At 41.5% G+C, this 27,432-nt stretch overlaps 1 protein-coding gene across 1 annotated transcript in view; it reads left to right on the forward strand.

Moving 5' to 3' along the window:
• LOC109507780 (metabotropic glutamate receptor 4-like) overlaps positions 1–27,432 on the forward strand; it is a 250,799-nt gene that overhangs the window by 197,552 nt on the left and 25,815 nt on the right. Inside the window, exons 6-7 of the mRNA XM_019857434.1 lie at positions 1,582–1,722; positions 14,447–14,647. Coding sequence (XP_019712993.1) covers positions 1,582–1,722; positions 14,447–14,647 — 342 coding nt within the window. The remainder of the gene's footprint in view (positions 1–1,581; positions 1,723–14,446; positions 14,648–27,432) is intronic.

A 27,432-nucleotide genomic window follows, 5' to 3' on the forward strand; every position in this document is an offset into this window, starting at 1 on the left:
TGTGGTCCCACAGAATATAAACACAAATGCACACATTATGGCTGTATGAATGGGACATTGTATGCAATAGAAGGTATGAATTTGGCAGAAAGTAAAATTTAGACTATACCAGACAACAGTGGCAATGCATGTTGATTACGGATTTTTATCTCCCTCTGTATTCACTTATCAGTGTGACACCAGTTCATGGCCAGACCCAGTAATCATTCTTATTTTTGTTTGACTCTAAACTCTAATTTAAGTAAGAGACCGTTATCTGCTTTGGTAGGTGCTGCTGCTTTGGTTAGCAGCAGAGTACAAACAGACTTTGCAGTAAAATCTCGAATGCAGGGGAGTCCAACCTTTTTTGACCAAAAATCTATTTTTTCATCAACCAACTTCCCACGATCGACCCGTTACCGCACAGGCGTGCATGCACTTACACACGCATGCCCTGATGAGCTAAAGCCATAACGGCCCCTAAGATGAACTAAACAGAAAAATAAAGTACCGGTAGACACAAAAGTTTGGGAGTTTGTGAAAAGCAAATCACTGCTTACCTTAGTACAGACCTGACGCGGTGGCATAGGACACAATTTTGCAGCATGTTCACGATCATAGCTCAAGTGTAGCGTTTTAAAATGCTTCTCCCGGCACTCCAGATTCCCATTCATTGCCAGTGCCGTCGGTGAATTGTACGTGAAGCAAACTCTGAATGAGAATAATACAGTCACACCTCGGTTTTCGACCATAATTCATTCCAGAAGGCTGTTCGAAAACCGATTTGTTTGAAAACCGAAACCACGCTCTTTTAAAAAAAAAAAATCTTTATTGAACACGTCTGTTCACCATGGAACACTAAACTTCCTCATCTACCCGAGGAAGCGTCACTTCCTCGTGTGAGGAAGGCGAGAGGAGTCAAGTGACGCATTCAAGTGGGTTCAGTTTGTTCGAGAACCAAAATTCGATCGCCATCCGGGGCATAAAAATCTCGAAATTTTTGGTCGAAAACCAATTTGGTCGAGAACAGAGATGTTCGAAAACCGAGGTTTGACTGTAATAACAATAAAAGATATTGCGTACCAGTTCTGATCACAAGCTACAATTGCAGACTGCTGAGCGCGAGCAACTTCCGGTGACGCAGGTCACTCGCCACCGTAGGTTAAAGGTGACCTGCTTTTAAAATTTTACTTCATTTTTTAAATACTTTTTGTGAAAGTGAGACTGATAGGATGCTCAGGGTGCAGTGTGCATGAACACAAAAATATATCATATTAATAACATGCACACAGACACACAAATGTTTTGGGTTGGGATTTTTTTTTTCCCCTCTAGACGCCTCGCGATCGACGTGGGACCAGTCCGCGATCTCCCGGTAGATCGCAATCGATGTATTGTATCTGCTCTAATGTATCTGTATGTGAACAATAAACTCTAAGCTGCGAAAATGACTCTTTCTGGTAGATCTGAAAATGTCTTAAATGCAAGTAATTGGGGCACAGTGTCTATTAGTTGGATGACTACTTGAGGAAATGCAGTCATTTGCAACCACATTCTGGAGCCGCACTCTATGTAATGACTGATGTCGCTGAATGTCTGCAGGCTTCGATCGCTACTTCATCAGCCGCACGTTGGAGAACAACAGACGAAACATCTGGTTCGCTGAGTTCTGGGAGAACAACTTCAGCTGCAAGCTGAGCCGGCACGCCCTGAAGAAAGGCTCCGGGCTCAAAAAGTGCACAAGTAAGTCATATTTAGGTAGTTAACACGTTAATATGATACAAAGAAACGCCATTTTGGCTACATCTCAACCTTTATATTCAGTCTTCAGGAGAAAAATGCTCATATTAAAATGGGTTTAAAATTTTGAGGGTGTTTTATAGCAGTTCTTCTGAGGGTTTTGGATGGATTCAGATGCGTCACGGCATGGCAAATGAAGAAAGAAAACTCACATAGAATGGATATCTTCAGATCGGAATCAGTTTTGTTCCAAATGGAGATAAAAATCTGACACCGATTGGACAAATTGGTTCTACCCCATCAGTCAATGAAAAAATGTATAGACACGTGCATCTGCCCAAACAAGTCCAACCAAAATCTGAGTCACCTGACGCATACTGCACAAAAAAAATTTTGCCATGAAAATACTCCAACTACACAATTTTTCTTGCTGCCATTTAGTGTAAAACACATTCAAAGTGGATGTACTGCATTATCAGTGATGCATTCATCTGGACACATCTGGCCAAGGTGCACAGACAGAAAAAAAAGAAAGACCTGCTGTAAATCCAAACTGAAACAAAATCATAGATCATTAAATACAGTGGTACCTCGACTCACAAAATTAACTGGTTCTGGAAAAAATGTCTTAACTAGAAAATTTTGTAAGTAGAGGCGCGTTTTCCATGTAAATGCCCTAATCCGTTCCAACCCCCCCTAAAATTCGGACATAAATGTTTCCTAAAGCATAAAAATGCATCAAAATATGTCACAAATCAATGTTACAATTATATTATTGCACAAATGAGAGTTGTGCATAATGTAAAAAATAAAGAATAGCATAAAGAAGAAAAATGATGGTCACTTAACTTCTAACTGTGTCCCCATTGTTTTTTGCCTGGCGTTTTGTAGAGAACTGATCCAAGATCATTTGCTTTTGTCGGCTTTTAACAATCCTTCGAAAATGTCCAAGGCAAACATTAGCAAATTGAGTGATTGCGCGACTGGTGAACACTTTTTCTGGGTGATTCAAATTTACATAAAACTATCGGAACACCTCTTCGCCCGAGAGGCGAATGATGAGGACGCTGCATACACACATAACTATCTTTAATACTCACAGAGACAGATACGGTAGAAGTCCCTTTAGCCAATGGGATGCCAGGATGATGCTCGGTAATAGCCAATGGCAGAACAGCTCAAAGTAGGTTGCGTTCAGGAAATTCAGAGCTGCGATAAGTGGGCCAAACTGTATTTTTACCTTTCGTATCTTGAAATTTCTTTCGTAACTAGAGCCCATATTTTCTTGTTGAGACGTTTTGTAACTTGAAAATTTCGTATGAAGAGACATTCGTAAGTAGAGGTACCACTGTATGGTAAAAATATGCTGCATTACTGTAAATAAGCAAAATAATTGCTGACATCCACTAGTGCAGTAATGTAGCATTTATCCTCATTTAAAACAATGGGGGGGAAGTCAGCCAAGGCCAAATAAACACCATGTTCAATATTTTTATCATATATTTATTTTTTACTGTTGACTTCTATGCTGTTCCTGCCTGCTGTTGAAACGATAATAGTTAAATACGGTATGTGCAATTTAAGTGTTATATGGCGACTTAAACAGGCATATTGGCTGTGTTTATGCGTTGTATACATAATGAACATAGACCAAATAAAATAAAATTCCAGGCAATAAGTCTTAATTAGGGACCTTGAAGCGCAGTGGAAATTCGGCCACATTTGATTTTTAGAATTGCATGGCCCGAATAAATGTTATCAAGAATATAGAGTCCTACTCATTTCTACCAACAAAAATTCAAAGTGTCCCGTTGAAGCCGAAATACACTTCTTGAGGCAGCATGCGTGCACACGTGCTCGGCGGGGAATCGAGGCAGCAACCCTCATGCTGTGAAGCGCTAGTGAGTCACCACTCTGCCCCGAGGCCGCACAATTGCATGCTCACTCGCTACTTGCCATGCAGATGTTGGTATTTAACAGCAACAATGTGTTTGTTGTGATGCGAAGTATATGACCCCATGCTAACGCTGAGCTGTGTTTAAAGTGCTCTGCCCAAACAAAATTGTTTGCATTCATATTTGTCGTTTCAGTTTAATGTCAGGTGGACACTTGAAGTGGCTGTCAAAAATTTGACCATTACCGTAATATTATGACTATTAATTATCTACTGTATTTCAAGTTTTACACACGCATATCGATAATCAAGCCAAAGTTTGGGCATCTTTCTCTCTCTTAAATCAGCAAAAAAGCTTGATTATCAGATGTCTCGAAAAGATTATACAAAACGGTTCATCTGTGCTGTGTGGTGTAATAATAATCACAAGTATGTTATTGTAATATCACTGAAGGACTTCACATGAAAAGTGTATCATCAATCACTGAGGGTCTCCATAGAGGATGTGCTGTGGCTCAGACGGGGAGTGTTGGGGATTACACTGATACAGTTCAGTCGTAGTGACCTGTGCTTGCTGGTCCCTGGCAATGCTGGTGAGCTCCTCCGGGAATTCCAGCAATGCTCCAATAGAAACAGCATTTCCCTACCACCACAGCCAACATGTCAATTAAGTAGTACGGGATATTACACAAATGCCAGGCGGACATTATTGTGCTTTGGTGAGGGCACCATATACTGTAAATATTGTGATTCATGGTAGAAACGACATTGAAAATGAAAAGTAAACCAACTGTGAGCAGATTCTTCAGTAAACAATGCAATAAAATCCATTCATCCTTTTTCTGATCCGCTTTATCCTCACAAGGGTCGTGGTGGGTGCTGGAGCCTAGCCCAGCTGTCTTTGGGCAGTAGGCGGGGGACACCCTGAATCGGTTGCCAGCCAATCGCAGGGCACACAGAGACGAACAACCATCCACACTCACACCTCGGGACAATTTAGAGTGTTCAATCAGCCTGCCATGCATGTTTTTGAAATGTGGGAGGAAACCGGAGTACCTGGAGAAAACCCACACAGGAACGGGGAGAACATGCAAACTCCGCACAGGGAGACCGGAGCCGGAATTAAGCCCATGACCTCTGCACTGTGAGGTTGATGCGCTAACCAGTGCCGCCCTACAATAAAATCGAAATCAATATTCATGAATACAGAGCAAATAGTGGTACCTCAATGTAGGAAGTTAATTCATTGGGTGACCTTGTTGACCTGTCCAATAACTAAACTTGCATTTAGTTATAATTATTTCAATACAAGGAGTTCTCTTCCATAATATCCTGTTCATTTTTTTTGTTTGTTTTTCAAGTTAAGAAATGCCGCAATACAATAAATACTGCATACTAAATACTTTTAATGCTGAACCCTTTTGCCACATTAATCAGAAATCTAGGCGCTGTTGTAATTGTGATTGGAAGAAGCATGTGTGTAAGCGGAACTTCCGGCTGAACAAACAGCACCTTTCCATCTGCTGTTGCGTAGCAGACATCAAGTTTTATGCAGATTTTATGAGGCGTTTACAGCCAACAGCAACGCTTAAGTCATTCTGAGGTCTAATTAAGAGTAAAAAGAAAAAAAAACTGCACAACCATTGCAATGAGTTACGCACAGAGCCAATAATGGTTAAATAGCACAAGAAGCACAACACTGATACGCCCGCTCATCCATGCTGAGACGTCTTACATAACAAAACGTACGTAAGTAGAGGCAGATTTTCTACCAACATTTGTGCCTAACTCGAAATGTTTGTAAAAAGGGTCATTTGTAACTTGAGGGTCCGCTGCTTTATGGAAGTGCAACAAATAGAATTTAGCTTCATTTGAGGAAACCAAATAACTAAAATTCAAGCTAGAATCAAACATGCGTGTTTAAGGATTGTGGGAGGAAACCACAGTAGCCGGAAAAAAAACCCACACGGGCACAGGAAGTACATGCAAACTTAAGATTCAAACACATAACCTCAAATCAATGAGGCGGACCAGTGTCCGGTTTTATAGCAAAGCTGAGTTGGGAGTGAGCGGAGCTCCAAAATGAAACTGAATTTCCCCTGTCACTCACCTCAGCCATTACAGCTATTTTTGCGTCAAGCACCATTATAACCTTTGCTTCACAGGGACGATCGGTCTCACAACAGTTGTTGGAGGTTAAAGAGTGACAACCCTCTGCAGAGGGGAGAAGATTTGACATCTCTCTCAGCAGGGAAAAACAAAAGAAAAAAAAATTGAAAACAAGAATGATCAGCGTCCTGCTCGGCCCCTCATCAAAAGATGAGGAGGGCTTGGGTGACCATCTAGACCAAATAAAAGGGAGGTTTGTCTTTTATCTGTGTATGAAGAAGAGATGTAAAATTGATACTGCTTGGTGTTGAAAGGGGAGGCAAGGTGCAGCACAAACACAGAGAGAAAGCAGCAGGGAGAGTAAATGCCGTATTGCTAAAAAAGATGCTAACAGCACTCGGAGAGGGCGGCTGCACTGGAGGAGCAATCAGAACATGACAAAATTATTTAATGGACTAGTCTTGTCTGATGAATTTGAATAGAAGCAGGAAACTGCACCAGCTGAGAGGTTGGCAGATGCTTGCGGAGAGAAGGGGAGTTGCTAGCGGACCGGGCAGAGTTAACGTTTAATGAAAAGCCATTTGTACCCTTTTCACCTAATCACAGAGGACGGAATTTGTTTTTTATAGCTACAGATTAAAATACAGTATAATTAAAAAGTCTCCCAGAAGATACATTTTGGCCAAATGATATTTCTCTTTATTACTTTGTCCAGGAAATATCGTATCACATGATAGGTTAATATAATTGCTGCAAGGTAAAAAAAGAAAATCTAACTTTACTTCATTGGTCCAAAAATTATCGATCTATGCCAGCGATGAGAAATGACAGAAAGTATTTATTGTACTTCCATGCTTTTCAACTAAATGGGAAAATGTACTTTTGTTTAATTAACCTGAAGAACAACTGTTGCCATTCATGCAGATTGTCAGCAATAGTTGTGTTCAACTGAACAGGCCCACATGTCACATTGAGTAACTGAATGAGTAATTTGAGATGCGATCACCAGTTCTGTAACTATACTTTTCGTGACATCCTTGTTCGGTAGTGTGCTGTGAGTTTTTTGCCATGAAAAATATTGTCAATATTGTCTATAAGGGGTGTCTGAAACACTATGTCGCACCCCTGCTGTCATGTCAAAGCCAAAAGGTAAGCAGAACTGCACTGAGTTTTGTTTGATGCATAGATGAGTTAGCTTCTGATAAGCGGAACTTCACAGACTGCTTGATGAACTTGTCAACATGGTGGCAGATTGTGTGTTTGGCGATGTGTCCATGAGACATGTACACACAAGCGTAGTGTATGACGATCTGCCTCGATGGGTGAAAATAATTTTTTAGCCTTTTCACTCACTTTTACTCCCGCACTCTTGCTGCATTTATGAGTTACTCCTATCCAGTGGTCAGGCTCTGACCCCCGTTGTCATTGTAAAGACGAATTTAATGGACTTAACATTGGCCCTGCAGTATACGTGCGAGGTCTACAAGTCACTCATTTGCATGAGACAGGGACAAAGTTTGGGTAAATCCAAATATCTGGCCACACTGCCTATTATTGTAATTGACATGCATTGACAAAAAAACCATGGCAGTGCCAGTTATTTTTACAGCATGTAGAAAACCTTTGATGCCCCATATTAGCCATGTAAAAGAGTTGATCAACAGCAGTTTGTCATGTCCTTGGCCCAACGTCAGCATAGCATCATGCTTCAGCTTGTTGTGAAGTGGGTAACAGTTAACCAAGTGGAGGGCATGGATTAGGTTAGGTAGATAACGTGTTGATCCGAAGGAAATTCTTGGATTATATTACAAAAAAAAGTCTAATTCCTGCTCGCTCTTCTGTCTACCTTTGACCCAGCCCACCAGTAGATCTTCTCCTTGCCATTTTTTATTGAGGTGAGTGACTTGGGAGACACATTCTACAAAGAGACCAGTTCCTTCTCTATTTTTGCCTAGCAACAGTGCAAGCCCAGCTTGCTTCCGATGTGGCTATCATTCCATTGGATGTCACAATCACAGTATGTGGTTTGGCCCAACAAGATGTTGACCACACGCACGTCAAGATCTGCCATTGTAAATATTGAACAGGTTTAATATTTATGATGATTGGACCGATATCATTGTACATTTCTGAGGATTAATCTGAACACACCACACACCAGAGGAAAATCACTCAGGATAGTCTTTTAGAGACATTCAATAGTCAAGTCGTTGCTGATTTTGATTGGAAAGCGGGGTGTGTGTGAGACGTTGTCTGTTTGTAACTTAATGATTCATCGTTATTGTTCACAATTACAGTTTGGCCCAGTTGTCAGCACATGTAAAATGTCGTAGCCTGTGCCTCAGCCAAACTCAGGGCGACCTGGGCGTACAAATCAACCTTAACACAGCACACACGACAGGGTAATCACTTAGGATAATCTTTGATAATTGGGCCTTCGTTGACTGTGATTGGAAAATGGCTTCAAATCGGCGGGAATTCTTGATGTGTGCCTCTTGATTTCAACACTATTCTTCAATTTCACGTCACATGAAAGTATAACTGCTCATGATTATCTGTGAGAGAAATCAGATAATCTGACCTTTGGTGACTTTCGATCAGAGAGGGGCAAAAAAATTGTCAAATTCAGCCCACTTATTCCTGTGCAAACACCTCTTTAGCAAGGCCGCCTGTGAGCAATGCTTCTGTCTCCATTAACATCAGGGTTTTTTTTTCCGTCTCATCTCATTGAATGCTTCTATGTCACGATTGAGTCAGTGTGCAAAAAAAAAAAAAAATTGGAAAGAGTATCTTCAAATGAAAAACAGGAAAGTCTACCTTTGAATGAAAATCGGCATCAATGGACTTCAAACGCAGCCCCTGAAAGACCGACACCGTCATGAAAGCTCCAGACTGGCGAGCCGACACGAGACGGCAACAACGTCAAGGAGCATAGTGTCGTCAAACGTCGATAGAAAGTTAAGCGTGGGTGGCCTGTCGATGGCCCCGCCGGAGCGCAGTTGCTCTGCCGCCCACGCTCGTTCACAGAATCCCTGAGGCTTCTTTTTCACATCAGCCAAAGTGTGTCCAATCGAAGCCCCCGTGGCCCTTTAATTACTGCAGCCGTACCCTCCTGATGGTCGTATAAAAATCTCACGGGATGATCGTTAGAACGGCGAGGAGATGAGATGTGGCCCAGATGGGGTGACGGATGCTGATTTGGAGGGGTCTAGCACCTTCCAGATTGAAATTGGGATTGAAATCGGCGACGCCAGTTGAATAATGAACAACCTGATGTTAGAAAATGTATAAATAAGCACAGCCAGGAGTCCATAACATCATCAGAAGACGTATTTAGCATATGTAATTCCTCATATGTATTGTAATTGCTCCAAAGTGAACATTTATTATCAACATATCAAAGGCTACGACAGCAAAACGAAAGATTGAGTGTCATTTTATTGCTGTATGCAATTGAAGATCAGACACATGACTTTAAATGCACAACCACACAATAATCAACAAACCTTTGTACCATACGTATGAATATGAAATGAAATAATTACGGTACACTTCTCAGCAGTGATTGGAAACATCGCTCGAGCGATGCATTGTGACTTTGAAATAATTTGTGCTTGCAAACACTTAACATTTACCCTTGTGTGATTACAGCTGAACAAACAAGATTATTCTATTGTTAACTAAGACGTATATGGAAAAAAGCTCTTTCACAACAAAAGCCATCCAACTTCACCCATTCTCACAAAAATTTCAAAGTCATGGATCCTAAATTAACCCTTTCAGGGACAGCGGTTACTACAGTGGACAGGTTCCCATCTTATCAGGTTACCTGATGCATGAAAGGGTTAAAGTTGAAATCAATCCAGTTCATATTTACATGTCTTCAAGTGAAGGCCTCAAACATGACATTGTGCTGTATGCATTATAATTTATTTCCATATGGACCTTATGACGATTGTCAAGTCACCAAACCGGAAAACATTGTTGTGGCAGGAATTTTAGATGCAAACGTGAGGGACATCGGACATGGTCATCTTGAATCCATCTAAAATGTAAAATGAAGAATTTGTAGACTATTTCTGCAGGAGCTTTGTCCCGGTCTTCTGTCATCGGAGTCATTCTACGAGTGACCAGAAGGAAATGCTTCGTCTTATTTTGCCGAGCGCAGAAATCAGTTGAGCATAACCCCTATGGGGGCATAACTGGACAATACATTTATTCATAATCCAATATTTCTGGACAGAACTGAGGAATTCCCTCATGGAACATTTTGGTAAGGGACTGGAAGGTTAACTGCCTCATGCTCTCATCACACAAATACGCCATAAACAAAAGCATTGCAGCTCAGTTTCTGGCTCGTCGATGTCCAGGCTAGCAAATGCAATTTTCAGTGGCCTCTCATAGAAGTTTTTAATCTGGCTGTTACGATTACACTTCACTTCCGGGAAGCGTTAAGATGTTGATATTATCAGTAATCCCTCCCAAAGTCCAGATTCACCAATCAAGCATACATTTTTTGGTATGTGCGTGTGTGGAAACTATCCATAGCTATTTGCTGAAATAAATACTGCATTTGCATTTATTAGTTTTTTGGGGGTTTTTTTTCCGTAACCTTAAAACAAAGGAAAACAAACAAAATCCTCCATTAAACGTCTCCAGTTGGTCCAGAATGCTGCTGCTCGCCTCTTGATTGGTACTCGTGAGATGGAGCACATAACTCGTACTCTGGCATCCCTTCACTGGCTCCCTATACATATTTTAGAGTTCTTTTTAAGATCCTATTATTTGTTTTCAAATCTTTAAATGGTCTCGCTCCACCTGACCTCTCTAAGATCGTTCATTCCTACACGCCTGCCCGGTGCCTCAGGTCTGTGGACCAGAGAACTATTAGAGGTACAAAGAACTAAGCGGAGACTGAGAGGTCCCGAGCCTTTTCCGTTGCTGGTCCCTCTCTTTGGAATGAGCTCCCACTGAACAGTCGGCAAGCCCCCTTGCTGCCCATCTTTAAAATTCATCTCTAAACTCATTAGTATTCTTTGGCTTTTGACTCAGCATGACTCAGACATGATCTGAGTTTTGCTGCTTTGTGCTTTCTACTGTCTTCATTATTAATTTATTGTTTTATTGTTGATTGTTGTATATGTGATATTTGCTCCATGTACAGCACTTTGTATACAGCGGGGGTTGTTTTAAAGTGCTCTATAAATACAGTTGAGTTGAGAAAATATGTGACAGGTAAAGGCAATGGCATTTTTTTTCATAATTATGTACAATTTAATTTTGCCTTCAATGAACTGAATGTGGCGGGCCGGTGGCACAGTGGTTAGAGCGTTGACCTCACAGTGCAGAGGTACTGGGTTCAATTCCAGCTCCGGCCTCCCTGTGTGGAGTTTGCATGTTCTCCCTGGGCCTGCGTGGGTTTTCTCCGGGTACTCCGGTTTCCTCCCACATTCCAAAAACATGCATGGCAGGCTGACTGACACTCAAAATTGTCCCTAGGTGTGAGTGTGAGCGTGGATGGTCGGTCGTCTCTGCGTGCCCTGTGATTGGCTGGCATCCGGTTCTTGGTGTCCCCCGCCTAGTGCCCGAAGACGGCTGGGATAGGCTCCAGCACCCCCCGCGACCCTTGTGAGGATGGATGGATGGATGGATGGATGAACTGAATGTTTATTTTTGGAATGTGGGCAGAAGCTGAAGTACCCCAAACTTGAGACCTGTGAGGCAGACATGCCAACCACTCGTCCGCCATTCTGCTTAGGTCATTAACAATCATGCAAAAAAGAAAGAACACCCCCCCCCCCCCCCCCCCCCCGTGGGGGTTTGACCACATTGACGATAAATTCAGGAGAATTTGGTCAAGGGTGTCTTTCCTTCCTGGCGACCCAGTCCGAGAATATATATATAAATCAAGATAGCTTTGCGCAACACTTTTTTCCCCACAGTCTTCGCTCATTGAAAATAATTGAAAAGAGAGCGAGTCACCCACCTGTTGACTGGCAATTCCTTTTCAAACTGCCATATTAGTCGCTGCAGCTCGGCGATTACCTCGTCGCTGCTAATTAGTCAATGCTTAATCCACACTTCTTTTGTCTTTTGTGGTGGGGGCGGATATGTTAGGATTGGCGTGTTGAATCTGCTTCTTGAAGTCCGTCGTGTGCACCTCCAAGCAATTAATCATCACCGCCCTCAAAAAAAAAAAAAAAACAATTTTGCATCATCCTGGGTCGGGATTAATGCACTCTTCGCAAGTTATTACATTGAGTGGATTATCTGAGCAAATGTATGTCCACATTTGCTGCGTGCCTAATTTCTCTCGCTAGGGCTCTGTGAGTGAATTCCAACCCCAGCTCTGGCGTCTGCGAACCGTGAGAGCTATAGAATTTGAAGTTAATGAAAAATGACAAGTATGCACTGAAGGTAAAAGATAATGGCAAATGAACATGTAGACTTTACTAAGTAATTCTCACACAAATCCTTGTAATCCTTCTGCGGAGACAAGAAGGAGATTTTCCCCCTTTCGCTGATAAGATTTCCCGCAGGACATAAAAAAAAAAAAAAAAAAGAAAAAAAACGAAGGAACAACCTCCGACCTGCACTTCACATATTGGAATTGATTCTCTTGTCAGCAAAGCTCCACATATTTAGCTTGCAGCTAATTGCGATAGGCAAGGCCCTCTCTCTACAACGACAATAAGAGAACCCGTAGAGGGCCGATGCAGGTATCGCATCATTCTGAGCGGGGTTGGCACGGAATTGCACTGTCTACAATGCTCTGTTCCACTAAGTGACACAGGGACAGATGAAGTCGTTGAGTATAGGCTCAAGACATTGACTCTAACTATTGTCTCAGGTAGAAACATGCGTGTTTACCTCAACCGGGGAAATTATGTCTCTGCCTCTGTTCTGTTAGTAAATTTTAGGACAAAATTATAAAACCAACTTCAGAGGAAGCTATGAATATATACTGCACAGTGCTGAAGAAATGCAATAGACCGGCACCAAATTTTGACCTAGATTAGCAAAACTGGTAAATACCAGGGTGGCCCGTTGGTCGACTGGTTTGCGCGTCGGCCTCACAGTGCAAAGGCGCAGGGTTCGATTCTGGCTCCAGTCTTTCCGTGTGGAATTTGCATGTTCTCCCTGGGCCTGTGTGGGTTTTCTCCGGGTACTCCGGTTTCCTCCCACATTCCAAAAACATGCATGGCAGGCTGATTAAACACTCTAAATTGTCCCTAGGTGTGATTGTGAGCACGGATGGTTGTTCGTCTCTGTGTGCCCTGCGATTGGCCGGCAACTAGTTCAGGGTGTCCCCTGCCTACTGCCCGAAGACAGCTGCGATAGGCTCCAGCACGAAGATAAGCGGATCAGAAAATGTATGGATGGATGTAATAACCATGTTTCTGGAATAGTTATGTACTGTAAAATTATTTCTGCAAAATTATTTTTTGAGGGCGAAAACAAAATTATTTTTATTGTCATTCATGTTTTTTTTAATTTACAGAAAAACTGAGCAAGATAAAAAGGAATAATCAAACGAGATGATCTGCCTTTTCAGGGAATAAGCAAACAGACACCCTCAAGTAAACACAAACTTATTCTGAGCTAGTTCTTCCCATTTGCTCCATAGATGCGTCCGTTTTGGCAATAAATGTATTCTGTTGCACCCAATTATGACTTCACTGACTTTGTGCCTGCTGTCGGCCGAAGCCGGTAGTGCGCTCGTCAAACAAGGCACTCTTGTCCTACAGGTCAACTCACCTCCTTTGTACTATTTAATCTTAAGTGTTGCGCACTGAGGCAAGTGTTAATTGATTGAACTAAAGCTCAGCAACACTTTCGATCGGCGCTGTGTGCACACGGCGCACGTGTGACACTCGCTCCGCTTATTTCGGGCAATGGCACAGGCAACTGAAATTTTAAAATGTGAATGATTCCGGGACATTCGAAATGTTACTCCCGGTGAGGATGGATTGTCGAGACTTGATGCCCAAAACAAGGCTCCTAGAGCATAAGTCATCTTATATTGGTCAAATACACTGTACAGTCAAACCTCGGTTTTCAAACGTCTCTGTTCTCAACCAAATCGGTTTTCGACCAAAGATTTCGAGGTTTTTATGCCTCGGATTACGACCGAAAATCGGTTCTCGACCAAACTGAGCGCACTTGAATGTGCCACTTGGCTCCTCTCGCCTTCCTTACACGAGGAAGTGACGCTTCCTCATTTAGCGTTCCATTGTGAGCAGACATGTTCAATAAAGATTTTTTTTTTAAAGAGCGTGGTTTCGGTTTTCGAACAAATCGGTTTTCGAACAGCCTTCTGGAACGAATTATGATCGAAAACCGAGGTATGACTGTAGTAGGTTGACTCAAGGCCGGCTAGTGGCATAAAAAGTTGTACATATACATGCAGTGTTGTACATATTGCAACACAGGAATTAATGTGCTCCCACCTAGTGGTTCTTTTAGCCATAGGCCAGCCCTGCCACACTGTATGAGGAATTTTCTTCTTGACCTGCTAAAAGTGAGTTGAGAGAACTTCGGTTTTGTGAAATGGCAGTCGATACATTGACTTGACTTAGATAAGTTCCCTTGGTGGAGACGTGCATTCTACCAAAAGCCACTCAATTTTCAGACTGGCTCTAAGATAAAAGTCTTGTAAAGTCTGTCAATATGAAGTCATGGAGGTTTCTTTATTCATTTTCCTAATCCACTAATTTCTTGTAGATCAAGAGCGGATCGGGAAGGACTCCAACTATGAGCAGGAAGGCAAGGTGCAGTTCGTGATTGACGCCGTCTACTCCATGGCTCACGCCTTACACAATATGCACCAGGAGCTGTGCCCGGGCAAGGTGGGCCTCTGCGCCAAGATGGAGCCCATCAATGGCACACACCTGCTCAAGCACATACGTCGCCTCAACTTTAAAGGTGAGTTGGCACGCCACTGATGCATCCTCTACCGATTTTCACCAAATAAATGTTGTCCCTCAAATGCAGCCACCAAACCACCGGTCATTTAGTACCACACCACACACAGAGTCCATACAAAAAAAAAATTAATTTGAAAAAAAAGCCTAAAAGAGGTTTGTCTGGAAAATCAGGGGTGTCCACCTGTGCCTCTGCCAAAACGCTCATCTTGGTCACGTGAAACATTAAAAAAGTCAGCCCACAAAAAAAATGAGGAAAGAAATTGAGCATGTTTGGAGAGTGTCTTAGAAAATGGTAGCAAGCCAAATAGTGAGCGAAAAATAGCTTACGGCTATTACAAAAAATAAAAGCTGTATTTATTTAAAAATGAGTTGCAGTTCCCCTTCAGATTTTTTTTGTTTGTTTGTTTTTTTCTCGTTGGCTCACTCGCACTGCACCAAACTCGCTCTGAGTAATATGTCGTGGAAGTCTTGCAAATGAGGCAATGAAGCCATCTGAACTGCTTTGACACATGAAGTAGTTCAGCAAGCACCTGGTGTTAGGTGCAACCCTTGAGAGGGCTTTTTTTTTTTTTTTTTTAAAAGAACAAAATATTATCCAAAGATAGGACCTGCTCGTTGAAGAGAAATAAATGCAAAATCTACCTCTAGTGAGAACAACTACCTTTCTTGTAAGGGTGAATTGTATTCAATCATTTGTTTTTGCTGTTGATCTGTCAAAATGTCTTCAAGGAAAACCAGTATGTGGTGCAAAAACTAAAAAATAAATAAACACAGTTGTCCAATCATGCCTCCAAAGGAAACAGTTAAACATAGCATCGTCTGCATTTGTCTTTATGAATGTAAACATAATTTTTTTTTAAATATTATTATTTATTATACGACAGTCAAGGCATACTTGCAAACATAATGTTACAATACATAACAAAATTGATTCAATCTCCTAATTTCTAATTCATAATCTATGTTTACGACTATCAAATGTCTTTTTTGTGTGTAATTGCACATTAAACAATTTTTTGAAAACACAAACGGATTGATTTGTTTTTAGTCAAGCTTGTTCCAAAAAACGATGCCTTGGATTGAAATGCACCTTTCCTTTTGTATTGTTCTATGGATCTGGTATGGGGAAAAAAAAAAGTGCACACTTTGTCTCTTTAAATCTCTTTTGCAAGCTATTTGGTAAAAGATGGTGATTGATACATCATTTTGAAGAGGTTATTTTCCACCAATTACCGTATTTTCTGCACTATAGGGTGCTTTGGATTACAAAGCGCACCTTCACTGAATGGCCTGTTTTGAAACTGTTTTCAGATATAGGATGCACTGCTTTATAATGTGCATTAAAATAGACGCTACAATAGTGGCTGTGGTTGCTTTATGCATTCACTAGATGGTGCTATGCTAAAGGGAATACAATACAATACAATAGAGCTTTATAGAGAGCCTTCACAACCGCTGCAGCTGTAACAAAACTGGTCACAAACACTGACATATAAATACGTACAAATGGCATCACAAAACAATAAATGAATGACAAAAGTTATGAAGACAATTGATTCAACAAAAAGGCACCCAAACCTCATGGGCTCACATCCACAAGTCTTGCTTGTCTCCTTCTTCCTTCGTTTAGGCAATAGTTAACTATGCCTTTGGTAGTGTCTTCATTTCATAATGGCTGCGCAGAGTTCACAAAGTAGTTGTCTGTTTGAGTGTGTGTTGTCAATTAGTTTCAGGCAGAACCCTTTTAGGTTCCAATTGGTTCCTGCTAATAAACCACTGAATGGCATAGGAACACGAACATGGAAACAACTCACTGGCGAATATAAAGAGACTGTTATATATTATAGGGTGCACTCTCGCCTTTTGAGAAAATTTAATGCTTTTAGGTGCACCTTATAGTGCGGAAAATTCGGTAATTGCATTTTATAGATCTGAACTGTATGAAGATTGCATTAGCATGGTCCCTATATCCACTTCTATTAATGATTCTAATGAATCATCAATCCTTCCAAAGTCAGCCTTTCCTAGCCGATTTTGCATGAGAGCCTGGACTGGTCACAACCAACGGTTGGGCATATATATGCAGACAATTATTGGCACCTACAGACAATTGAGAGTCTTCAAGGAATCGATAATGCATGTTTGTAGTATATGGAATGAAGCCGGAGTACCTGGAGAAAATCTACGCAAGCACAATGAGGCCATGCAGGAAAGCCAGAGCCAAGATTCAAACTTTGAACCTCAGAACTCTGTTGAAACTATAGTCATTACTGCTAATCCAGACTTAACTGCTGAGCCCATTTGAACTTCTTTGACAATCAAAACAGTAGCACTGAGCGAGGCACAAAACCTGTTTCTAAAATGAATTTACGTGTGGAATCTTCCTGCATGTTCTAAACAGCTTTTGTGCAGACGTCAGTTAGCCTTCCAGTATATGGACGGGATGATCACTTTGCAATGTTGTGTTCTGGGCACGTAATTGTTCCGCCATATTTTTATTTGATCCCTCATTTTATTTGGTCTTAAATTTAGTGCTACAAAAACTACACGTAACATCGGTAAGTATTCATCGAAAAAGTCATCTCAGCAAATATAGTCTTCATTCCAAAAAAATCATCTTCACACTTTTAGGATTCGTTCCATGTTAAAGCAAGAATGAGACAGATTTTGCACATCCTACCCAAGGTTCTTAAAACTCCATCACCACATGCAGGCAAGACTTCCACGAGTAAGTGTCTTAGGAGCGTTATGCTTCGCCACAATGATTTCAAGGGTGTTTATGACCTCTGCCTCGATTGTATAATGTTATTCTTTGCATTTCCTCCTGCCAGCTATCAGTCATGTCCACATCCATGACTTGCACTTTAATTGCTCACTTATTCACGCACCGAAAAAAAATCCCCACTGATCCACATTCCATATTATTAAAATATGCAGAGTAGCAATTTAAGGCAATTATTATTCTTTCACGCGAACTCACAAACTCAACTGTGTGTGTGCGCGCGTGTGCGTGTGTTTGTGTGTGCGTGTGTGTGCCAGTGTGCGTGGGTGGTTGGTTTGTGCAGCGTTCGTGTAGATAAATTATTCATTTGAAGTCGTGCTCTGTGCGAGCTATCTTTTTTTCCTTTCAATTCTAATTAATATCTACTTGTCACTTTGGCAGAATGTCAATTAAATGTTTAATCCATAAATGTGAGAGAGTTTAAAAACTATTCAAGGAAACAAAAAGAGCCTCTCACTGGGAGTTTTTTCCTTTTTTTTAAAAGGCTTAATACCCGTCAAATTGTCTTGGCTCTGGGCAACAGGCCGCGTTTAAACCAATGTTGAATGCTATAAATGGACATCCTGAGTATTCCAACCCAAATTAAGGTGGCTGGGATTCGTGGTTAGCGCTATGATAGGAGTCATATGTTTATGTAGGTTTACAGTCGACTCGGACCGGGTTAGAGGTTAGGATGGATTCAGATTGCTTGGATTAGAGTTTCCATTTCATGGCGCTTAGGTGCATTAGGGTTAGTCGTTATGGTTAGTTGGGGTTCTAGTAAAAGGGGCGAGGAGTTATACTTTGTAGTTTGCCGTGTAGGGTTGCTAGGATCAGAGGTCAGGGTTAGTGCAGATTAGGGGTTTAAAAATTTTGGATAATCTGGGTTAGAGTAAATCGGGATAGGAGTTATGGTTTGTAGGGTTAGGATTGCGAGGTTTATGCGTTGGTTTTAGATGGGTTGCTAGAGTTAGGGTTGGGTTGGATGTGCTATTTGACTGTCGCTGCTGGACAGCCCCGGGGCACTTGTGGTTCGCGCCTGAAGTCGGCAGCATTATCACAGCCCCGCTTTGTTCAGTGGAAAGGTTGGTGCTGATGGACAGTCTGCGACTGGATGGATGCATGGCTTGAGGAGCCGACGACGAGAAGAAAGGAGCGTCAGCGCAGAGCGCCGATGCGTATGTTGAACTGGGAGTCGCGGTTTGGAATTGAAGCGGATTTACATGGGACAGGAGAAGAGAGCCAACCTCTTTTTCGTTAATGGATGCTACAGCATCTTGTTGCTTTCAAGCTTAGCTTGTAGCACACGTGTGCACATTGCAGCATGACGTCTTTGATCCACTGGTGAAAAGGACATTTTGATTCGCTCCTCTTTCATCTATAACTGCTTCAGACAACAAAGTGTATGCAGGACAGTGGTTAAGATTGCACGATTGTCTGTGTCTAATGTGTTATCTTGTATTATTTTGTCATTTTATGTGAACTTTTTCTTTTGATGGCGGCGCGGGAACCCGCAGCGGCTCCTCTTGTTGTGAGAGGGAAGAAATTTCATCTGTGCTGTACAGCACATTTGACAATAAAGTTGTACTTGACTTGTCTTGACTTGACTATTGCTAGTAGAGTTAGGGTTAAATCTTAATCCTCGGGTCATTTTAGTGTCAGCCCCTCTGACCTCTGGTGCTCCCCAAGAAACTGAAAAAGTGGTCTTTGAGTAACAGTGGTGAGATTCTAGATCTTAACAACAAACAAAAAAAATAAAATGTCTATCAAACTGTCAAATCATACCTTTGATGAGTATCAATTGTAATGCTGCGTTTATCGGATGTGGGGCATCGATGATCCGCATGCTTTAAATTATTGGCTAAGTGTTCTTTTTGTGACAATAGTGTTGGATTTGTACATATGTTGGGTTTCAGTGACACAACTTGGAGAATGAATATGTTATAGTGACCATTAAAAGTGTCGCACGGCACTTTTATCTCGCTAACCTCAATCCTCAGACATCTGCCGAGCAGAGACACTTGCCTAAAGGGACTCTTGACTTTCATTCGGCCCCCTTTGAGTTTTTTTGAGGTGGGGCGGGAGAATGAGGGGTCGCTGTGTGTGTGTGTGTGTGTGTGTGTGTGTGTGTGTGTGTGTGTGTGTGTGTGTGTGTGTGTGCGCACGCGTGTGTGTCTGTGTTTGTGTGTGTCTGTGTGAGTGTGGGTGTGCTGCTGCTTTGAAAAGTCTGGCAAACCAGCGAGAAAAGTTACCCCTCACCAAACAGGAAGATACGCTAAAGACCATATTGGACTGTTATCTATAATAACAGCATGTCCGTTTTTCAAAACCTGCAGTGTGGAACCTCTCAACTCCAAAGTTTGATAATATTTTCAGGAAAATGTGCCTCAAACATTATTTGATACTTTGAAATACTTTTAAATAGTGTGTGTGTGTGTGTGTGTGTGTGCGTGTGTGTGTGCGTGTGTGTGTGTGTGTGTGTGTGTGTGTGTGTGTGTGTGTGTGTGTGTGTGCGTTTATCAGGAGTTTCACAGGAAAACTTACATGGAACTACAGTAGGAAAGCACCAAGTCCTTATGAGATGAGACAAGATAAGAGGCTACTTTATTGATCCATCAAACCTTAAATGAATTTATTTCAACAGTGTGTGTGCAGGTTTCATCTGACCAGACAGGTTGTCTCCAGGTTGCACTTCATCCCACTCCATATAATTGCATCAGCCCACAGCAAGATATTGAAACTGTCCGCATGCATGAAACAAGAGCTACAGCTGTATTTCCTGGACGGCGTGAATTCTATGATGACTGAATTTACAGTATAGTGTGATGACGATAGGTGAAACGTTCGGTAAAAATGTGTATATGAAGAAAGACAAGGAATCGACTTCTATTTATTTTGGTGTCAGGTTTAGAGTTATGCGTACTGCGGTTATGGTTGGGGGAGGGGTAGGTACAAGTTTAAAATAGGTAGGACTAAAAAGTAGGGTAAGGTTTCTTGTTTGGGTTGTTTTACTTTGACTTCCATTCGAATTTTTACACTTAATTATACTTGAATTAATATTGCGATATATATATATCTATATATATATAGATATATATATATATAGATATATATATATATATCTATATATATATACCTTTACCATGAAAGGATTCAATTAAACCCGATATTAATCTTAGGCCATATTGACCCTTCCGAAGTAGTGGTTAGACTTATATAAGTTTCGTTTAGGTTTAATCCAATTAAGGTCGGTCAGGAGTTAACTTCAATAGAGTTTGGGTTAGTATGGTTGGGGTTCATGAATGGTTGGGTCAGTGCTCCATATTAGTGTGATAGCTGATCGGGTTTAGTTTTAGGGTTAATAGGGTGAGGGTTGGTGAGGGGATTAGGGCTGCACAGTAACGCAATTCTGTAAATTTACAGTGAATTTACAACAGTATCGATTTGTTCTTTTGTTGTTGTTGTTGTATTAAAACTGTTAAATTTTAATCCACAGCATGTGAATCACTCAGTCAACAAGAAGAGGAAATAACTGCAATACAACAGCATAAATGCTGGAAATTTCTGATGCTAGAACTGTATCTTACTATATTTCCTTTAAAAAAATGCTAATTATAGTTCAACAGTCAATGCTCGGTTAAGAAGAGCAAACTGTAATTTGATAGTATAAAACTCTATTTTCTGTCAAGAGGTGAAGAGGAGGCACCCCATTAAAATCTCCACTGCTTGACAAAAAATATGTTCCGCTTTGTTTTTAACTTTACAATATTGCTCCGTCGGGATGTCGGAGCTACACTTTAACCTGGTACTTGTTTTTCCGAGTTGGCTCAGACAGGCAAATAATAGTTCATACATGTTGCTGGATGCGTTTGTGATAGGCTTTTGGTAAAGGCACACAATTGAAGTAAAATACATGCATACTTCCATCCATCCATTTTCTGATCTGCTTAGCCCAGGGGTCAAACCCAAAATGTTGAAAGAGCCATATTGGACCAAAAAAACGAAAAACAAATGTGTCACGCATGTTTTTGGAATGTGTGAGGAAACCGGAGTACCCAGAAAAAACCCACGCAGGCACAGGGAGAACACGCAAACTCCACACAGGAAGGCTGAAGCCGGAATCGAACGCTTCACCTCTGCACTGTGAGGCCGATGTGCTAACGAGTCGACCACCGGACCGTCATGAGTGGAATATAAGAAATCTTAAACATCAGACGGCCTGTGGCTCCGGGGTTAGCACAAATCGTCCGCTGTTCAAATTCTGCTCTGTTTAGGTCATATGTCATTGTCGCTACAAATGTTGTTTTCCCACACCAGAGTGTGAGTTCATGAATATCCATTGTTAGCGCTTTGAGTGTGTGACATAAAATCTGATGCATCAGTAAATAGCAGATTTAATATGTAAACTGGAGTGTACTGTAAAAAAAAACAAAAACAAAAAAACAAAACAAAACATCATACAGTTATCCTATTGTCATATACTGTAATCCAAAATACAGTAGTATAGGAATGAATTGAAGTTAATAATAAACGCGGTGTAAAATGACCATACCGCCCATTATTCTATACTACATACTGTCATTTAATATACAGTCATACCTCGGTTTTTGACCATAATCTGTTCCAGAAGGCTGTTCGAAAAGTGATTTGTTCGAAATCCGAAACTATTTTATTAGCCCATGATTAGGGGCTAATTACACTATGCAGAAATAACATAAAAACAGTCTGATTTGCGTAAATCACAACAAACACGTCTGCTCACAATGAACGCTACACGAGGAAGCGTCACTTCCTCATTTAAGGAAGCCGAGAGGAGTCAAGTGGCGTATTCAGGTTTGGTCGAAAACCGGTTTTCGGTCGAAATCCGAGGCATGAAAATCTCGAATTTTCTGGTTGAAAACCGATTTGGTCGATAACAGAGACGTTCGAAAACCGAGGTTTGACTGTACCGTACTATTCTGTTAATGTAAAATAAGAGTAAATGACTGGCGTCCTTGCTGCCAGTCAAAAATTTTGAGTGTATTTAACCCTTTCAGGGTCTTGGCGGTTACTGCAGTGGACAGTTTATCATTTTGTCAGGTTACAGGGTGCATGAAAGGTTTAAGGATTAGTATCAGTAGCGTTTGGGTTCGTGGGGCTGGAGCTGTGAGATGGTGAGGGGTATGGTTAGTCTTGGGTTCGTAGAAGTCATCCTTCTGTCGAAGTGGTTCACCTTTCTTATGATAATTCAATATTGGAACAGAGCCAGCAAGAATCTCGAGTCCAACACTGGTGTGTTTGTCAGCAGTTTTGGTGGGTAGCCGCTAAAAATAATGATGACGGCAAGAATGTATGGGCTTCTTGGGTTTCTCATGCACTGAGGATGAAAAGCTCCTTAAAAAGTGAGACGTTCGCAGTGTGTCGCTAGCACTAAAACCCATTTATCTGCCATATCTCAGTTCACTGTCTGGAGGGTGCACGCTAAGCTAGCTGACGAGAGATAACCTTTTTGAAAAACTGGAACATAATCTCCAGATAGTTCTCATAATCTGCTAATATCTGTGTGATTCTTTTACACTCTCCGATCACATTTTCCACACTGACAAATCCAGAGTCAGAGCCCTTTTTCTTTCTTGTGAATCAATTTCACAGCTCAGTTTCAGCCCATTCAGCAGCAGCAGCAGCAGCAGCAGCCGACAAAGCTGGAATACTCAAACACATCCACTGCGACTGTCCTTCGACTTATTCTCAGTCCAGTTGGTCAAGAGCAGAGAATCAGCTTCTCATCAGTCTTTCCTTTCTCCTGAGATCTCGTCACAAGAGTGTGTTTTCTTTGTTGTTGTTTTTTTTTTGTGCCTCCTCTTTTTTTAAACCTCCAGCAGGCTTAAAGCTCACAAATGTCTCACTTTTTCTCCAGACGTGAGCATAATGAAACGCAAACTATATCTGCTGCTAAAAAAATTGCCCTTTTTTTCCCCAAGCAAAGTGCATTTTAGGTCATGGAAAATGAACTTTTTAGAGCAGTGTTGCCCCGCTCTTCAAACATAAACATACTCAGAGGATGTTATCATGTGAAAGGCAAAATGTGTTTGAGCTCACGTGATATTGAGAATCGGCGGACAAGGCATTTTTTGTTCTTTTTGCCACGGCTTTTTCTCCTTTTGAGGTGGAGAAGTACATTTTTAGAAACATCCATGCAAGTGCTGACCTGCTGATATCGTATTACTGCGGTATCATGTTTACAATCCAAACCAACTTGATCTAAATCTGCTCCTTGATGACTTTGCAAACAGGAACACGTATCCTGATTGAATACTTGCTTTGTTCTTCACCGACCACAACTGTATCAACTTTTTGAAGCAAGCTATCTTTACTTGTTTTATGAAACCTTTCCAAGTGACATTTTTCCTGTGGAATTGACAGATACATTTGCCTAAATTAAATAACATGTTTTTTTTTCTTGTTTTACAAAGCCCGTGTTTTCATTATCATTAACATTTGACGCGCTATAGAGCTTGTGATTGCAACAGAATCCGCTGTCGACAAAGTCACCAAGTGATGATGGAGCCACCGAGGCGCAAGACACACTTGGAGAGCGAAGTGTACTCGTGGCAAATTCTGCATGATGTAAAGGTCATTAAGAGTTAATGACGATATAGCGGGGAAACATGCCTCCATTTGCCAAGGTGTCCCGCTTGTGCGTTCATGTGTGTGTGGGGGGGGGGCAAACAAACAAAAAAAAAACATGTTGGATTAATTCTCACTAATTCTTAAGGTGCGTAGCGCTACCGTGATCATTAAATAGTGCATATGATTACAAGCAGTTAATTAACCCCAGTGGCCCGGAACAAGCAGGTGGCTGTCAGTTGGCATGCGTTTGCAACCTCGGGGCCCACGGTGTCACATTAGAGTGCAGCTCAGTGTAGTGGTGGCAGAGGAGGAGGAGGAGGGGAGGAAAGGGGCGGGGTGTGGGGGGGGTGATGGGGCTCTGTGGAGCTCATTATGCGAGGAGACTGTTTAGACAAGCAGTTTGTGCCACATGACAGGCCTCATTTCAATTTTGCAACTCCAACATTGGCCACGCTGGTCTAGAATCTCCGCCCTAATGAAGAGGACTTACCACTGACTGACACGGGGAGAACGACAAAAACCACAGGTCACTCCCCCCCCTCCCCCTCGGTCATTTCATTTCATTATCCAAGCACTTGAATCCCTGTTTTTTTTTTTGCCTTTTTTTTTGGTCTTCTACATTTTGCTCACCACTCGAGAGGTGTGATGTGCTGTGCCAGCACATGATGCCATCTATGTCACAGCATCATTAAAGTATCATGCCCCCCCCTGCCCCCCCGCCCTCCAAAAAAGGAAAAAATAAACATTGGTTATTTGGTGTCATCATCACTGTACAGGTTTGCCAACTACTCCTCAGAGTCTGGCAAGTGGGCCCCTGCCAACCAAACGGGGAGGCAGTGTGACAGTGTGCCCTCACTCCGTTTGTGATTATCATGTAGTCAGTGTACAGTTTTGTTTTGTTTCGTTTTTAACTGAGTTCCAATCTAAGGGTACTACTCTTCAGGGTACTACTCTTCAGACTTCTGTTAAAAAATGCTATTAAATGTGAGATGATGATGATATCGTGGTCTGGTTAATTGATATCGAAGGACCTGTTTTTGAAACCATTTTGAGGGTGCGACACCTCAATTCTGTGGGAAAATGGTGTCAGAAGTGGCATGGTAAGATGCGAGGGAAAAGGTAGCAGCATTTGAATCAATTGGTCGACTTGTCGAATTAACTACTCCGCATCGATATTTCAAGCTTAAAGTCCGCTAATCCCTACTCACGTGTTTTTGACACCTACTCTTCCAATTGGTCAATTGACAGAGGACTTTTGACTCTTCTGCCTGCTGCTGTTGCCCACCTATAACACTCTGTGGGGGAGCAACATGTCCAGCTAACAAGGCAATAGTCTGCACTACATATGTCTGTAAGGGTCCCAGAGTACGAAAATAATAATGGTTGTGGATGGGCTTTGATGTTAGCCTCGACAGTTTATGACTTCCGATCGCATCGTCTTAAAATATTCATATCACCGGGATCATAGGACTGGTTGCCAAGAACAAAAGCAGCGGGGTGAAGTGAAAATGTTACGTTCAATAACGCAGGAAGAACAACTGCATGCGAACCATAACTTTATGTGTATCACATTCACTACACACACCGACATCAATTCGTGACAAAATCGATAAAGTGGCTCTGACTCAATTTTCTTCGCATTATGGTTGACTACAAAGGAATATTTCTGTTTAATCCCTAGACAGTGTGGTGTTGTGGTCAATGTGTCCTTTGTAAACAGAATATACCTGTGACCTGTTGTTGAGTGGAAAAAAATCAGTCAGAAGTGTTTTGAAAATGGTGGGAAAAGGCATTGTCACCAATCCTGTGTCCACTACAGTTGTGTACCAAAACAGCCTACATTGGCAAATACCTAGGCTGTTTGTTTTGTTTTTTTCTTTTAGACCTAATGGAGTACAGATCAGAGTACAAATGTGGTACTACGACTACGCATACTCTGATAGCATTACCATGAGCAAGGAATTAGTGTGACTGAGCATGGTGTCATGGTCAGTCCACATTTTTAAAACACCAAAGTCCCGTTCAAATTCAGTTTTGAGGGCACTGCTGTATTCATTTCTATTTTTACTTGTTTCAGAAGTGATCCCACTAATGAAGGAGAAGGGAGGGTGATTGTGTGTAGTGTCATAATCAGTATATTTTTTTTAATTTCTTTTTTTAACACAGTATATGTGTGCTCAAGGGAGTTTTGCTGGTGCGAGTCAGTTAGTGGGGGAAAAAAACGATGAAGTTGGTACTTGGTTTTGTGGTCGTTGTCGAGGTTTGTCAACCCATTATACTGGAATCTGATGTGACTACTGACGTGTGACTAACACATATCCATTTGGAATCCTGCAAACCACTGGCTCTAGTGGTGATTGTCAGCGGTGCATAAACATGTTTTGTTATGAGTCCCATTGTTCCCGTCAGCATTGCTGATGCGCGAGCGTCCCGCCGCTAGAGCCAAAATTGCTCCTTGGTGAGTCTCTGCGGGTGTCCACATAAATCTGAATTGACAAATGCATGTTTGTGCTTGATTGTGAAGTGGTCATTGAGTGGCGAGTGAAAGGAATGCCGGGATACTGTTAGCAGACACAAGTCATGGAGTCAAATTTCGGCATAAGTGGCAAGAGCATATAATAATAATAATAATAATAATAATACATTTAATTTTGAAAGCGCTTTTCATCGTACTCAAAGACACTTTACAAGAGTTTAAAACATGAGATAAAATGTACACAAGCATACATGATTTAAAACAAACACATTTAGAATAAGAAAAACAAAGCCAAAGAGGGTAAAACAGATTAAAAGGTGTTTTGCGGAACAGGTGAGTTTTAAGAAATGGGCCTGATATGTGTGTCGAATTTGATGCAGAGTGTTTTTTCACGTGTATTTAGCTTATTTGATTGAAAAATACATAGACACTCATATGACAACTACAGTTACATTTCTCAATGTTTTTGAGGTTCACTACTTCAAAGTTCATGAAATTCCAAATTATTTCCAGCCTGCTGTACGGGATGGAAGGTACTGCGGATTTTGGAAAATGTACTGCCTTCCGAGGTACTAACTGAGGCAGAGGGCAAAAAGTGTAATAGGGGAGTGTCCAGTTTAATGCCTGATACTCACTGCCCATGCCCCTTTGCATTGAAACAACTGACGATATCATGCTGACGTCGGCACTCACCCTATTATCTCAATGTGCCAAGCCATATCGGTTGTGTCAACATGAACGTCAATGCACACTACCCCACCACCTTCCCTCTAAAAACTCACCAAATAGCTCCACGTGGAAAGTTGTTTAAATTAGCCCAGACAACACTTTCCTCAATAAACAATTCAGTGTGCTCGAGATCATCCATTTTGAGTTGAAGCAGCCATTTTGGGCCAATTCCAGGGCCCGTACTTTCACCTAGTCCTTGTAAGAACTG

The sequence above is a fragment of the Hippocampus comes genome, unplaced genomic scaffold, assembly GCF_001891065.2.
Source record: "Hippocampus comes isolate QL1 unplaced genomic scaffold, H_comes_QL1_v1.1 scaffold17, whole genome shotgun sequence".
Lineage (NCBI taxonomy): Eukaryota > Metazoa > Chordata > Actinopteri > Syngnathiformes > Syngnathidae > Hippocampus > Hippocampus comes.